The sequence below is a fragment of the Zingiber officinale genome, chromosome 9B (assembly GCF_018446385.1).
Source record: "Zingiber officinale cultivar Zhangliang chromosome 9B, Zo_v1.1, whole genome shotgun sequence".
Classification (NCBI taxonomy): domain Eukaryota; kingdom Viridiplantae; phylum Streptophyta; class Magnoliopsida; order Zingiberales; family Zingiberaceae; genus Zingiber; species Zingiber officinale.
The window spans coordinates 14756493-14771596 of NC_056003.1; the positions used below are offsets into that span (position 1 = coordinate 14756493).

Sequence of the window (15104 nt, forward strand, 5' to 3'; positions counted from 1 at the left end):
GATCTTCCTCAGCCGAATAGAATGAGAGCCCCACCTCTTTACGTTCAGAGGCCACCAGTCTTCCATGTTTTCATGTCCCCTGCCCGGGTCGATGCAGGCGAGCAAACAGAGTTTAAAGAATCCCTATCTCGGCCTGGACAGGCAAGTTTTTAGTGAGCCACAGAAAGAGTCGACGAAGGTGGGCCCAGTTAAAGTAGGTTGCTCTTTCAAGTGGCCCTCGAGCTACATGAGTTGCTTTTCTATGTTTCCTGACGGGGATATTACACTCGATCATCCATCCGCGGTTGCGCACCACCAAAACGCCGCAATCTTGTAATTAAAACGTTCTTCTGCTTCGTCTTCGCCGCCGCTGCTTCCTCTTTGACCAGTGACCGAAGCGCAAACGACTTTCCTCGGTCCCTCTCTCTCATAAATTTCCTATTTCTGTTCTTCTTTTCGTAGCGCGTGGCAGGAATCGTACGATATAGTGCACTGTTCATTTTTCAATTCGCCGAGCACGGAGCTTTAATCGATATCGTGGAGTAGAGGTGGGGAGAATCTGGAGGCAATGGAGAGAGTCTTCTCCGTGGAGGAGATCCCCGATCCACTCTGGCCCGGAGCGGATCCCTCCGCCGCGACCGGTGGGATGAACCGGAGCGCATCGGAGTGGTGCTTCGAGAAATTCTTGGAGGAGGCCACCGCCACTTCAGGGGCTTCCGATCCTAAATTTCAACCTGGCACCGGCGCTTCCGGCATTGACTCGGGTGACGGGGCAAGAGAGGCCGAGAGCGAGGCGACTACCGCCGTAGATGGAGATGGAAATTCCGTTGCGCGACCGACTGGGGTGGATCCCGTGGAGTACGCTGCCTTGCTGAAGCAGAAGCTGGATATGTACTGCGCCGCCGTCGCCATGTCGCGGGTACAAGTCAAGCCCCTTCTTTTTAAGTTTTTCTGGCATTTAGCTTGTTGTTTATTTCCTGAAGGAGATCAAATGCTGTCTTTTTATTTTTTTATTGCTATTTTTTTATAGGCTGGGAATTGTAAGTTTGAGATTGGGTTTTTCACTGGTGGACTTGTCTCCTTCCTGTTCTCTTCTTGTTATGATCGAAAGTTACTTTTTGTTCACCATACGGCCCTCTGTTTTTGCTGAAGGTTCCTTTTATTCTCTCTTCTTGTTCCCATATGGGATTGGAAACGAGTATCGGTTACTCTCGACAAGAATTTGAGTCATATTATCATGTTAAATTTGTTTGTTTGTTTGTTTTGGTTGCAATCCAGTTAAAACGCTGTTCATGACACCATGGCCAGTAAGTGTTTCCTGTACATTATTGCTATAACGAACGTATGCTCATGCGTACAGAAGTTATGTGAGTGTCCATCTTGGCTTTGGCCATCTCATTAGCTCCAAGCATGAACCGGTTATCACTCTCCCAATTGACAAGTGTGCCACTGAAGTATTTGTTAATAGTTTGTTGTTGAATTTAAGGAGGAAACAAGGTACTCTATGAAGAAAAGCTACGAGGAAAAAGACAGAGGTAATATTCAGAAAATTTACACCTCTAAAGACCAGCTGCACCTGTAGGCCAAATTTTAGGAAGAACTAAAGTGTTTCCTTTCCTCAGGTACAAAGTCAGGGGAAGTCAGATCTTTCATCCGTTCTTTTCTTTCGTTAACTAGGACCCTTTCCAGTTTATTTCTCATTCATTCATCTACAAACCAGTCGTGCCATTTTGACGATCAATGTAAAACTCACACTATTTAGGTAATTCCTTGCTGAATCTATAAACCCAGAGTCAATTTTGTCAACAATTTGAAAATCATAAAAATGTTTCTTTCTCTTTAAACATTAGTTTCTCTAGACAGCACTAAAGCATAAGTTTTTAAGCGCAAGGAAATGTCCTTTTGGAGTTTGATTTGGAATAGCTTGAGCTACAAATTGTATTAAAGTCTTAGGAACGCACTTCATCTATTTTAACATGAAGTGAACTTGATTTCCATATAAGGTACAACTTATGTTACTCAAATTACAGTCAAGTTGTTCTATGTAATTGTGCCAAGATGTGGTTGAGGCTGATAATCTTCTCTCAGAATCTGTTTTATTTCTTGTCCTGTCAGAATCTGTTTTTTAGTAAACTGTATTCGAATTTTTCACAAAATCACAATTAGTTTGTAGGAAACAATTCTTATATTCCATTTGATGAGTCACATTTATAGAAATTATATTGTTTCATTGCTACTGGTGGAACTGCTGGTAGTATTTTATCTTGATAGTGATTTTTGCTGTGTATCTTGTATCTAGTGAATGTTATATTTTGTTCCTAATAAAAATGCAGTAACACGTTTATATCTCGCTGACCATGAGTCTTTATATTCTACAGGCTTCTAGTGCAAATCCTGAGGATTGTGTTCCAACAGCTAGCAGTAACACCAGATCACCTACTTCAGATACTTCACTGCAGGGAAATCAAGCACCTGCAAAGGGTATGTCTAACCAAAACTGTCATTATCCCAGTATTTATATATTAGGATTTTTTTGCTACAATGATTAGGATTTTGGAAATGCTTTCAAGATGTAACATAAGGTAAATGGTATACACTAAGTGAATTTCTACTATACATATTATGCAAAATTCAGGTCTTTCTCCCTCTCGTTGTATGTACTGATGCATGATTAGGATTTAGGAAATGCATTCAAGATGCAAAATAAGGCAAATGGATCAAGTAGACTTCTAGCTTTACATATTTTGCAAAATTCAGGTGTCCAAGTTAAGCCAGCTACCAGTGGGTCCTCAAGAGAGCCCTCTGATGAGGATGAAGTTGAAGGTGAAACAGAAATAACAGAAAATACAGTTCCTGCTGATGCAAAACGGATAAGGAGGTAAACACAAAAGAATTACAGTAAAATTACTATTATCTTGTTGGTTATCCAATTTAATTGTAGGCGAGTGTTTCTGTTGCCATTATTCATGTTATTGCTATTGCCTTAGAAGAGATTTAGAAAAAGAGAAATAATAGAAGAGCCAGCTTTTGACTAGCGAAAATTGTTTTCCCTCTCTTCGAATTTCAAGAGCATTTCTAAGAGCTCTTTAATTATCCAGTGTGTTTCCTCCCAATTTCTTAGGTCTTTGGGCTAGTTTAGGCTGTCTAAAACTCAACTTAGAGCTATAAACAATTATCAACAATTGGAGAGTGTTGCAAGAATGTTTCCATACTTCTCCAGACAAGTTCAAGTATGTCCGAGCCCTTTACATGCACATGATGCCCCCTCCCAAATGGGTATTTTTAGATGGATTGTGCTACTCTAGGCCTCATCGAGTCACAACATATTATTTTACACTTGTAGTCTCCATTGCTTACTTGAACCTTGTATTTCCCACACTGTATCTCATGCTTCTATGTGCCACTGTTCCTGAAAATATATGGATGTACTTCACTTTTTGGTTCTCAAATCTTTTCATACTCAGCAGTTAAGGTGTCCATAACTTATATGTCCTAATCGTCTTTACAATTATATTGTTTGCTGAGAGGTGTATTTGAACCATACATTATTGTGGTGTCATGTTGAAAGATGATCTTTAGTTGTAGTATCTACTCTATCAAAACTGGTATGACCAGAACATTAGTAAACGACTAGATTGCTGAACTGTATGCTACAAATGTACCTTATGTTTGGCTGTTGGCCTTTCCTTTTATCAACTTGTCATCTCATTCTCAGAATGATCTCTAACCGAGAATCAGCGAAGCGCTCAAGACGAAGGAAGCAAGCACACTTAAGTGAGCTTGAAGCACAGGTTTTTTTCTGCTCATTAGTTGTGTGCCCTTTAACTTCATTGGTGAAGGAGCACTTTAAATACTTGAACTGAACCTTGCAACAGGTTTCACAGTTAAGAGTTGAGAATTCTGCCCTGCTGAAGCGACTTGCCGACATCAATCAAAAGTACAATGAAGCTGCTGTCGACAATAGGATACTCAAAGCGAATGTGGAGACTCTACGAGCCAAGGCAATAAGTTATCTCAGATTCACATTTGTATTGCCTCTGAGCTTTTGGTTTTGATCTATGCGCAATGCAAGTTTCTAATCTTATTGTTGTTTTCAGGTGAAGATGGCAAAGGAGAACGTAAAGCGGTTAACCGGGATGACTCTGTCCTACTCGACAATCTCAGACATGTCCTCTTCCAGTGTACCCTTCTCCGGGAGCCCATCGGACTTATCCAATGCTGCCGTGACCGTTCATGATGACAAAAACCAAATCTTCCAGACGCAGACACGGGACTTAGATATCAATCCCCGTCTCCCTGAGATTGTGTCCGCCAGTTCGGTTAATGATATAGTTCATGGTGGTGTAGCTGGGGGAAGGATGCACAGAACTGCCACGATGCAACGAGTAGCCAGCCTCGAGCACCTGCAGAAGCGGATCTATGGAGGGGGAGAAAACTCTTGCACATTGGCTGTCAATAACAGAACTGCCGATAACTAAAACACTTTCTATTGTGTTCGATGGCTTGCCTTTCTATTTCAATTCGATGGATCGATCGAAATTTCTCCAGCAGTTATCGGTGACCATGAAGAAACTTCACATGAACATTGCTCTTTCAAATCTTGTCGATGCCAAATTATGTTAATCCCAACTATTTTGAGTCAGTTAAGATTTTATATCTTTAGTCACCCCTTGAATGCAAGAATTTTGTTCTCACGGGATAGTCTAGTTGTTAGTACATGAGGTGTTGTCACCATGAGATCTGGAGTTCGAATTTCAGTATAGTCGAGGTAAATATCTCCCTTATGTGTTAGTCACTATTCTCAAGGCTAGAAGTCATTCGTGATTTACCTCCTTCGTGTTGATCTTGGGACGGGTTGGCGGAGATGTTGAGAACGAACATATTCGTCTTTTGCCATCAGTACTTGTCTGACGTTCTTTCACTGCAGTAAAATTCTAAAGATTGTGGCAAAAAGGCGATTCGCTCGTCCCCAGTGCCTCCATCAATCCGTCCCTAGGTCAACACGGAGGAGGTAAATTACGGAGGAGAATAATAGCACAAAGACGACAATGTTAAATGTTAGGATATCTTTAATCGTTTCTTAGTCCTTAATTATTCAGCTAATCCATTAATTAGTCCGGTTTTGTCTTGGTATTTCCTTAATTATTCAGCTAATCCATTAATTGGTCCGGTTTTGACTTGGTTGAGGCGCGACACGGGTTTACATGGGCCGAGTTCGACATAACACCTCCACGTTGGTGCTCCGTGAAATCTCCGCACATGTTACCCACGACCTTACTTGCCCAATAAAAGATTGCTTCCTGCGTGAAACCCGACATGACGCCCCACCCTCGGTGTCTCCCATGGGGCCAACGAGTTTAACTCACCGAGTGCATCGAGCGGACTCCCTGTTTACTTTACGCTCCCAGTGTGCAAATACTCGCGTTGTCGATGTTGTGCTTATGGCGGGTCCTACATATTTCTAACCAATGATTGTGAGGGTGAGTGCATTTGTTTGTTCTAGAGTTTTTTAAGTAAAAATATGCTCGAAAAAAATGTGGAACTGTCAAATCAACGACTCCCCTAGAGCTGGTCCCACGGATATGGAGGGAGGTAAATGCAGATACACAGCTGAAAGCGCATAGTCGGGATGTTAACCCCAAGTAATGACACCTCGAGAATCAAACCCTGGACCTCTCGACCACGAAACCATGCACTCCAGCTGTGCTACGCCCTAGGGACAAGTAAAAAACAAAATGCTCGAGATCCAAGCTTCTGTAGTTCTGTTCTTATATTGGCATGCGAGAGTAGTGATCGAAGCTAAAGCAGTAAATTTGAGAGTAGAAGAAGAGGTTTTCGAGATTTGAGATCACGGTGGAGTGATCGCAAGCAGAATGGTGAGTGGATTGGGGTTGGAGGAGACGGAGTTGCGCCTGGGATTGGAGTTACCCGGCGGAGGGAAAGGCGAGGGCACGAATAAGAGGGGATTGGAGGAAACCATTGATCTGAAGCTTCAGATGCCATCCGACGTGGGGGAATCAGAGGTCGCCTTGGAATCTTTCGACAATATGGTGAAGAAGAGGCCGAACCCGATGAACATTGCCTCGTGGAGCAATGGCGGCGGCGTCCACCCGGAAAAGCCATCTGTGCCCAATTACGCTTGATTCTATGCCGATTAGCTCAAATGTTTAAATCTTCCTTGTGTTACTATAATTTGTGACAAAATTCATGCTTTTTGCATGATTTATCTCATCTCTACGTATATAACCTATACTTCGTGCTTCGGGGAATATGATCGGCTACATTTTGTAAGCTTTAATTATAATTATTTAATTTTTTCTTAATTATGAGCATGAAATTTGTCCGATTCTTTTTCAACCCATATTGAAATTTGTTAGCATTTTTTTTTTCATCTTTTGAATAAATGAAGTTTCCTTGTCTTTTAGGTGACCTTACACCTTAGTTCACTAACAACAACATTTAGTTCTAAATTCACACAGAATTAGCCAGTTAAGAGTTTTTTTTTTGTTCACGCATTCACTTGAAATAGAAAGTTGGTGAACTTAACATTTGAAACAAAGGTTGTACTTCAGCTACAAACAACAAAGATGATGTATTCAATGTTACTTTTAATTATTTTGAATGATTTTAATGAATTTTAAAAATCTAGATATATTCAATTTAGATTTTTATAAATTCTAGAAATCTAATGATATCCAAATTAGATTTTTGTAGAGTTTTAAAAAATCATGTGATATTCAAACTTATTTTTTAAAACTCTATGAAAATTTTTTAGTAGTCAGTTTTAATAATTTTTTTTGAATTCTTTGAATACAAATTTTAATCAATAAAAACTCTTCAAAACATATGGTATAATTTAAAAAGTAAAATAAAAAGTCTTCTTCTCATCTTTAAGATTTCTATAGAGCATATGATGATATCAAATATTTTCATGAGAAAGCATTGCAGAAAAAAAAACCAAGAAGGAAAGAGCAACAACTACAATGGCGGCAGCAACAATACAGGGCACACTATTGTGCAAGCAACATCAACAGTCAAAAGCTTCGGCATGCACCATGAAAAATGGACACAAGATTCTAGTCCGATGGACCAAACTTTGAACAATTTATTAATTAATCCTAAATTCTTGAGGGTGGATATTTGCATGCAACAGAGAAGCATGGTTGCAGAGTACTTCCAATAACGCCTCCGTGGAGCTTGAGAGACTGGTGTAAGTTGTTGCCGGGTGTCAATGTAGTTACGTAGAAGAATGCTTTGACTTTATTTAGAACTGAATGCGTGCATGCTTTTGGTGAACAAAAACTGTGGCAAGTTCTTCAATGGTCTCCAGAATAAGGGCATCTACAATGCCACTTTAATAACGTGTTATAATGATACTGTTCATTTAACGTCACGTTGTAGATGACAATTCTGTGTTCATCCGCTTAAACACGTTTAAGGTTTTGAACGCGTTCAAGCATACATGGGGTGGGCTAGGGCTGGCCCACCCGATGTGTATAATTTTTTTTTAAAAAATGTAAATTATAAAATTAAAAATTAAATAAAACGGTTAGTTTTTTAACAACTATTTTTTAACGGCTAGTTTGAAATTTCATCTATAAATATCCATCAATATGTACACATATTTTCATTTCAACTCACTACTCTTTCAATTCTACTCTCTAAATATTCTCTCCGTCTATTTTTTTTAAGTCCCTATCATCTTATTTTCTATCTGAAATGGATGAAAATAATAGGACATTTTTTACAAATTTCTTGAATCCTATAAACAACTCGCAAGAATATTCATCTTCCCAAAAATCACAAATTCTACCAAATTATCAATACCCACATCCATTTCCAAATATGTCGTTTCCTCCACAAAATCTTCAAAATTTCTAAGGTTTTGAAAATTCTATGAATCATCCGAATTATGCCCCTCGAGGTCCATATCAACCCCTTCCAGCCGAATATTGGTAAAACATGAGTCATCCGTATTTCACGCTGTCGGTTGTTCATGGATATAGTACCTCGCACACAACTGGTATGTCTTTCCCTCCTTCGATGTCGAATGAACCTGCAATTCCGACTTTTATCCAGGAGACTCAACTTTCCGACCATGAATCCCCAATTGAGGTGGTCAATTTAGAAAAAGCAGTTTCAAATGCTGAGGGTACAAGAAAGCGTTCAAGTTGGACAAAGGTTGAAGACGAGGTCTTAGCGAGATGTTTTGTCACTATCAGTGATGATCCAATAATTGACAATGATCAAAAGGTAGATGCTTTTTGGGGGCGTGTTGCAAGCTACTACGATGCAAATCTTCCCCTGGGTTCAAACACCAGAAGTGCAAATATTATACGATCACATTGACACAATACAAGTCAAAAGAAGGTATATCGATTCAACACAAATTACAATAGTATTTATAGTTCATATCGAAGTGGTCACAGTGACGAAGATATATTGAGGTTTGCGTATGAAAAATATCGATCCGAAAATAATGGCGTTGCATTCAATCTTGAGCATGTGTGGAGAATTGTCAAAGACCGTCCAATATTTACTCCACAGTCTGCTGATCATTTTGTGGCCACAAAGAAGACGAGGACCTCAGAGTCGGGAGCAAGCAACACCTCCTCCAACCAAGATGTGAGTATACACCTGGATGATAAAGATACTCGTCCAATGGGACAAAAGGCAGCAAAAAGAAAGGGAAAAGACAAAGTAAAATCGACAATGGAGGATCTGACAGTAAACTACAACAATATTATCACAAAGTTCACTAAGTACACAAGCGTGAAGAAGTCTGAAGTCGATTTGAAACAAAACAACTCGAAATAGAGGAGATTAAGGCAAAAGCTGCCTTGTCAAAATCTGAAGCTAAGAATCGTCGCTTGAAGTTGAAAGAGTACGAAATATTGAACAAAGATATCTCGCAGATGATAAAGGAGCAGTTTATCATACATGAATGCTTATGCCAGGATATTAGGTCGAGATGGAATATCTAAATTGTTTACTGAACGTTCATTTTCTAGTATTGTTATATTTTCTAGTGATTGTAATTTTTAATTATTTATTTCTCATTTCGATTAATGTGATTTTTAATTATTATAAATTTGCAAAATAGTTGTTATGAACTAGCTTTGGAAACTAGCTGGTGCAACTAGCCGTTGGAAATTAGCCGTTGCAACTAGGCGTTACAAACTAATCGTTGCAAATAAACCGTTGCAAACAAATCGTTGCAAATTAACGGTTGCAAACTAGCCGTTGCATGAGTAAAACAATATATATAGACACATTGTGCTACGAGATTTTCATTCGACTATCATACCATTTCTCAAACACATATACAAAAATGTGTTTCCACAAAAAATGTCTCATTCTATGGGTAGCTTTAGTTCAAGTTCTAGCTCGACAAGCGAAGACGAAGTCCATGTTGAAATTGATGAGTAAGCATAATCCAGGTGAAGAACTGATGTTATTGGTTCTTTAACAACACCAACAACTTATGGAAGCATATTAGAGGAGGGACACACGCAGAAGAAGGTTCGTCCAAAGAAATCATGAAGTCGGGCATGAGAGGCTCGTCAATGATTATTTCTCTATAAACCCGGCGTATCACGATGAAATATTTTGAAGAGGATTTCGAATGCGAAGAGAGTTATTCCTCCGTATAGTGAATGCATTAGAGAATCATTCAACATTTTTTCAACGTAGGGACGATGCTGTACGAAGAAAAGGGTTGTCACCACTATAAAAATGTATCGCTGTGATTCGTCAACTGGCTTACGGAGTCCCCGCCGATCATCTTGACGAGTACCTACGCATGGGTGAATCAACTGCCATCAAGTGTCTTTTCAAGTTTTGCGAATACATGGTTGAAATATTTGGTGATAGATACTTGAGAAGGCCAAATGCTGATGGTGTTCAACGTCTTCTTCAAATGCATGATGAGAGGCATGACTTCCCTGGCATGTTAGGCAACCTTGATTGTATGCACTGGACCTGGAAAAATTGTCCAGTTGCTTAGAAAGGTCAATTTACAAGGGGACATGGATCACCAACAATTGTACTTGAAGCGGTCGCATCTCATGACTTGTGGATATGACATGCATTTTTTAGGGTCGCCGGTTCACGTAACGATATTAATGTGTTATATGAATCTCCCATATTCAACAACTTCTTGTAAGGAAATAAGCCGAAGATTAATTTCACGGTGAACGACACTGTATATACGAAGGGCTATTATCTAACAGATGGAATATATCCCGAGTGAGTTACTTTTATTAAGGTTTTTCCTTGCCCGGAAGATCCCAAGAGGAAGTTATTTAAGGAAAGACATGAGTCTGCAAGAAAAGATGTAGAACGGACATTTGGGATGCTCCAATCTCCATGGGCGATTGTCAGAGGTCCAACTCGTTATTGGTATAGGAAAAAGTTAAAACAAATCATGTTAGCATGCATTATTTTGCATAATATGATTGTTGAGGGTGAGGGAGGTCACGTCACAAATTGGTACAACGATGAAAGTGACGAACCCGCACAACCTATCCATGGCTCAAACCGAGGATTTCAGGATTATCTTCGAACAAATTCTGAGCTACGTGACACTCAAGTTCGTCACTAACTTCGCGCCGACTTAGTTGAACATATCTGGGGGCAATACAACAATAATTCATGAATTAATATTTCATATATTATTTTTAATTTCATAATAGTATGGTTTATTTAAGTTATTATTGTATTTCAATTTCATAATTAGATGGTAATTTAAAATAAATTTTGTTTTTCCAACTTTGTAATTTTAGCCGCTCAGTTATAATTTCGTTTTCCCAACTTTATAATTTTAGTCGCAGTGGTAATTTTGTTTTCCTAACTTTATAATTTTATTTTGCCAATATTGTAATTTCGTTTTTCACAAACATCTATTTTATTTAATAAATATATTAAAAAATTAATATTATTTTTGAAAAACTATAAAATTATATTTTTAAAAGTAAGATTAATAATAATAATAATTTAAATATTTTAAAACATATTTAAAATATATTTATTTAATAAGATATAATTTTAAAATGATCGAGCGGATTGTGGGACCCATAAATAATGAGTGTGAATGTTAAAAGAAATGTGGGTGAAAGAAAAAGGTTGTTATAGTGAGTATGTGGTAGTGAGTCCCATGCTTTTTGACTACGCCGATCGTTTTTATCGACAAACCAAGCCAAACCGTTTTTATCCTTTTTTTTTTAACCAAACCAAGCCAGTGTAAAAAGTTAAAAAACAAAAATTATCGACAAGTATACTATTTATTATTTTATTAAAAAATTAATTTAATTAGGTATTTTAGGTTTTATTCAAAGATAAATATCGTGCGAGATCATGATCACCTACGCCTTTTCAAGATTGAATATACTACCTTAACCCTATACGTCTCTCTCTTTTTTTCTCTCACAAGACGAGATGTTCTTTGCTCTCCAAGAAACTATACAATCGAGGGTTCTGATCACGGTTAAATTTCAAAGTTATGTTTTTAATGAAATTTTTTGAATCATTCTTGTTCCTTTTTTTCCGCTGCGACGCCGACCGTTTTACCTTTTCGTAGTCGTGGATTTATCCTTAAACAGAGAGAGGATTCCTAATGTTTTACCTTTTGGCTCCATTTCGAGGTATCCGATATCATCTCCAGGAATTCACTGGCCAAGGTCGTCACCTAGGAAATGAAAAAGAGTTGTTCAATCTTCGTCATGCCTCATTGAGAAACATCATTGAGAGGGTATTTGGAATATTTAAAATCATGATTTAAAATATTCAAAACAGTTTCTCCATTTTCATATACTACACAAGTTGAGCTTATTTTGGATTGCCCCGAATTGCATAATTTTCTTTGGAGTGTCATTCTGATAGAATTTCCAGTTGAACCAGATAATGAAGCTTCATCATCCTTGCCAGAACAAGTTTATGGTGTTGATTACTTTGATCAATTATTTGATACTCAAGAACAATAATGAGCAAATGTCAATGCATAGAGAGATATAATAACGAGTCGAATGTGGAGTGATGTTTATAATATTAGCAATAATGAAATTTAGAATTTTTCTTTCTAGTAAATCCACAAGTTTTCATGAAAAAGTTTATAAATGTCCATAAAAGTCTTGCAAAAAATTCTATAGAACTCCATGAAATTCTTTTCGCAAAAAATAAAAAGTTATCAATTTCACAAAAATCTATCATTAAAAAAAAGGGTCAATGAAAGTCATTCAATCTCTTTGTTGAATACCCCCTGAAAATTTCCTATTCTCGGAGTTATTTTGATTTGTATTATCACCAAAGTTTCACTTCAGTTATGCTCTAACAGTATTAGAATGCAATTATCAGGGCACAGGCTGTGGGTTGGCTGCCAGTGAGATCCTTCAGGAAGAACATCCTCTCTGTTCACTCTCAGAAGCGTGTCGGCGACAGCATGGACGCGAATGGTAACTCGCCGGCTGCCTTTGTGAAGGTGAGCATGGATGGTGCACCGTACCTGTGTAAGGTAAACCTGAAGATGTACAGGAGCTACCAAGAGCTCTCCATGGCCCTGCAGAAGATGTTTAGTTCCTTCACCACCAGCACTGGTATACGTGCATACTGTTGCGCCCAAAGGATGTCCGCATATCTTCATAATGATATGATATTGTCCACTTTGAGCCTAGACCCTCATGACTTTGCTCTTGGGCTCTACCCAAAAGGCCTCAAAAAGGTCTTATGCTAATGGAGATATCTTGCATTCTTTTAACCCCATGATCTTTACCAAATCTTTCCAATGTGGGATTTTGATTGAACCCCAACAATCCTCCCCTCAAACGAAGGACCACAATTACTCTCATGGTCCGAGCCTCCCCGCGAGCATCTGGTCACTTTGACCTGCTCTGGGCCTCCCCGCAAGCATCCGCACTCGGTCACCTTGATCTGCTTCGGGCCTCACTACAAGCATCCGGTCACCCTAACCTACTCGCCCCCCTCGCGAGTATCTGGTCATCTTGACCTGCTCCAGACTTCCCGCAAGCATCCAGTATCCTGACCTACTCCAGGCCTCCCACGAACATCCGATCACCCTGACCTACTCTGGGCCCACCCTCAACTTCGTTCAAGGCCACCCCACATGGTATCTAGTTCGTACCATGACTCTGATACTATTTGTTGCGCTCAAAGGATGTCCACATATCTATCTCCACAATGACATGATATTGTCCACTTTGGACCTAGATCCTCATGGTTTTGCTCTTGGACTCTATCCAAAAAGCTTCATGCCAATGGAGATATCTTGCATCCTTTTAACCCCATGATCTTTACCAAATTTTTTCAATGTGGGACTTTTATTGAACCCTAATACATACAGTAGGGTACCCCTTAATTATCTTAATTGAGCAATCACCATCAATGAATTTTAACTTGGGACATGCCATGGGAGAGACAGTGCAAATTGTGCCCCCACATGAGATTGTCCAGGAATCTGTTTAATTTGTGGCTAATTCTGTAGCCATATCAGTGTACAGAATGTAGGCCGACCTATGAAGACAAGGATGGAGATTGGATGGTTGTTGGTGATCCATGGGAGTAAGCTTCTCTCATCAACTTTCAGAAATTTAAACTACCATTATGATTTCTTAAATCCGTATCATCACTTACTTTGTATCAAAACAATTATAATCCAGGATGTTTGTTGACTCGTGCAAACGTTTGCGTACCATGAAGGGATCCGAAGCCATTGGGATTGGTTTGTATCTTTGTTATGAATCTCCGAACCAATCAACTCCTAATTCTATGCCTGTTTCTATTAAAAACATTCAATATATCAGAGAAATTTAATCTTGTTCTCTCCTATTTTAGCACCAAGAGCCATGGAGAAGTGCAAGAACAGAAGTTGAAGACTTGCTCCACCAAGTAAAATGGCATAAAGCAAATTCACCTCTGGATTTGGATCAAGGCATGCATCTGCATGTGTGCAGTGTGCTTACATATTTCTCGAGTTTATTTAAGTTTGTTCATTATGTTTTTTTATTAAAATAGCTTGTTTATCACCTTTATGTATGGACAGAAAGAACTGCCGCTTCTGCGTGTCCTTCTAGTTGATGGTGCTGACTTGTTTAATTAATAAACTGTTCTGTTTATTATTAGACGATCACTACACTGTTTGTTGCTAGATAATTACTAAAAATATCATGAGATTCTCAGTGCTTGGTCCTGTTTTAATATTGTAAGGCCAACCGGAATTGGGGACAAAGTTATGTGCATAGTTACGGAGTATCTGATTTAGGTATTTTTATGCCTATAGGATACTAATATTTTAGCCCTTAATATAGTGTGGACAGGCGATTATGTTAGTATTGCAAAAAAGTGAAATCCGTAATCTAACGGCCCCTACTGCTGTCTTACATTATTGGAAAGGAGTAAATTGTAAAATCAAAACAAGTCATTACACGAGAAGATATTTTGACCGACTTTATCTGGAATTGATCCTTGTTCCATTCTACCTGTCATGTGATCACTAGATAGTGTATCATTACATAAGGTTCATCTTTATGAATTTCTAAAAATAAATACAAGAAAATAATAAGTAAACAAACCAAGTTTCACTATAGTCATTCCATCGCTTATTTAATTGCAACGAATTCAACTCAAGAAACCATACAACTCTTCTAGGTTCTCATGCTCTCATTGACTTTATTAGTGTGTATATGGAAATAGATTATGATTGATTAAAGATCTCTTCCTTAATTAACATGAGTGTATATATATAGAAGTCTCCTCGGATGGGTCTAATAGTTAGTGCATGAGATGTTGTCATCATAAGATCTGGGGTTCGAATCTGCTAGTAGCCGTCCGTGATTTACCTTCTCCGTGTTGGTTCTGGGACGGATTGGCGGAAATATTGGGGGCAAGCCTATTTACCTTTTACCATCATGAGTCTATATATAGAAATAAATTAAGATTGTAATCAATTATAATTAATTAAGGATCTCTTCCATAATTAACATGTGCAAATGTGTATAAATGAAGAGAAATTATATTCTCTTATCCTCTCTAAGTCTTTTACATGAAATCAGAGCAAGCAAGGAATCCCACCGCACAACTAACGAATCTGTTGTGATCAAGAGGCTCGTCATCAT

General features: G+C 38.5%; 2 protein-coding genes across 2 annotated transcripts; both read left to right on the forward strand.

Annotated features, from left to right (window-relative positions):
- The first annotated feature begins 329 nt into the window (after positions 1 to 329).
- LOC122024831 (bZIP transcription factor RISBZ2-like) lies at positions 330 to 4680 on the forward strand. Its single transcript, XM_042583550.1, has 6 exons — positions 330 to 898; positions 2358 to 2460; positions 2737 to 2857; positions 3695 to 3770; positions 3855 to 3980; positions 4077 to 4680. The coding sequence occupies exons 1-6, from the start codon at positions 548 to 550 to the stop codon at positions 4455 to 4457; spliced, it is 1158 nt and encodes a 385-aa protein (XP_042439484.1). The 5' UTR covers positions 330 to 547; the 3' UTR covers positions 4458 to 4680.
- Positions 4681 to 9781: 5101 nt separating this feature from the next.
- Positions 9782 to 13921, forward strand: LOC122022834 (auxin-responsive protein IAA30-like). Its single transcript, XM_042580949.1, has 5 exons — positions 9782 to 9930; positions 12331 to 12569; positions 13491 to 13551; positions 13650 to 13711; positions 13825 to 13921. Exons 1-5 carry the CDS (start codon positions 9782 to 9784, stop codon positions 13860 to 13862), a joined length of 549 nt encoding a protein of 182 aa, XP_042436883.1. The 3' UTR covers positions 13863 to 13921.
- The last annotated feature ends 1183 nt before the right edge of the window (positions 13922 to 15104 follow it).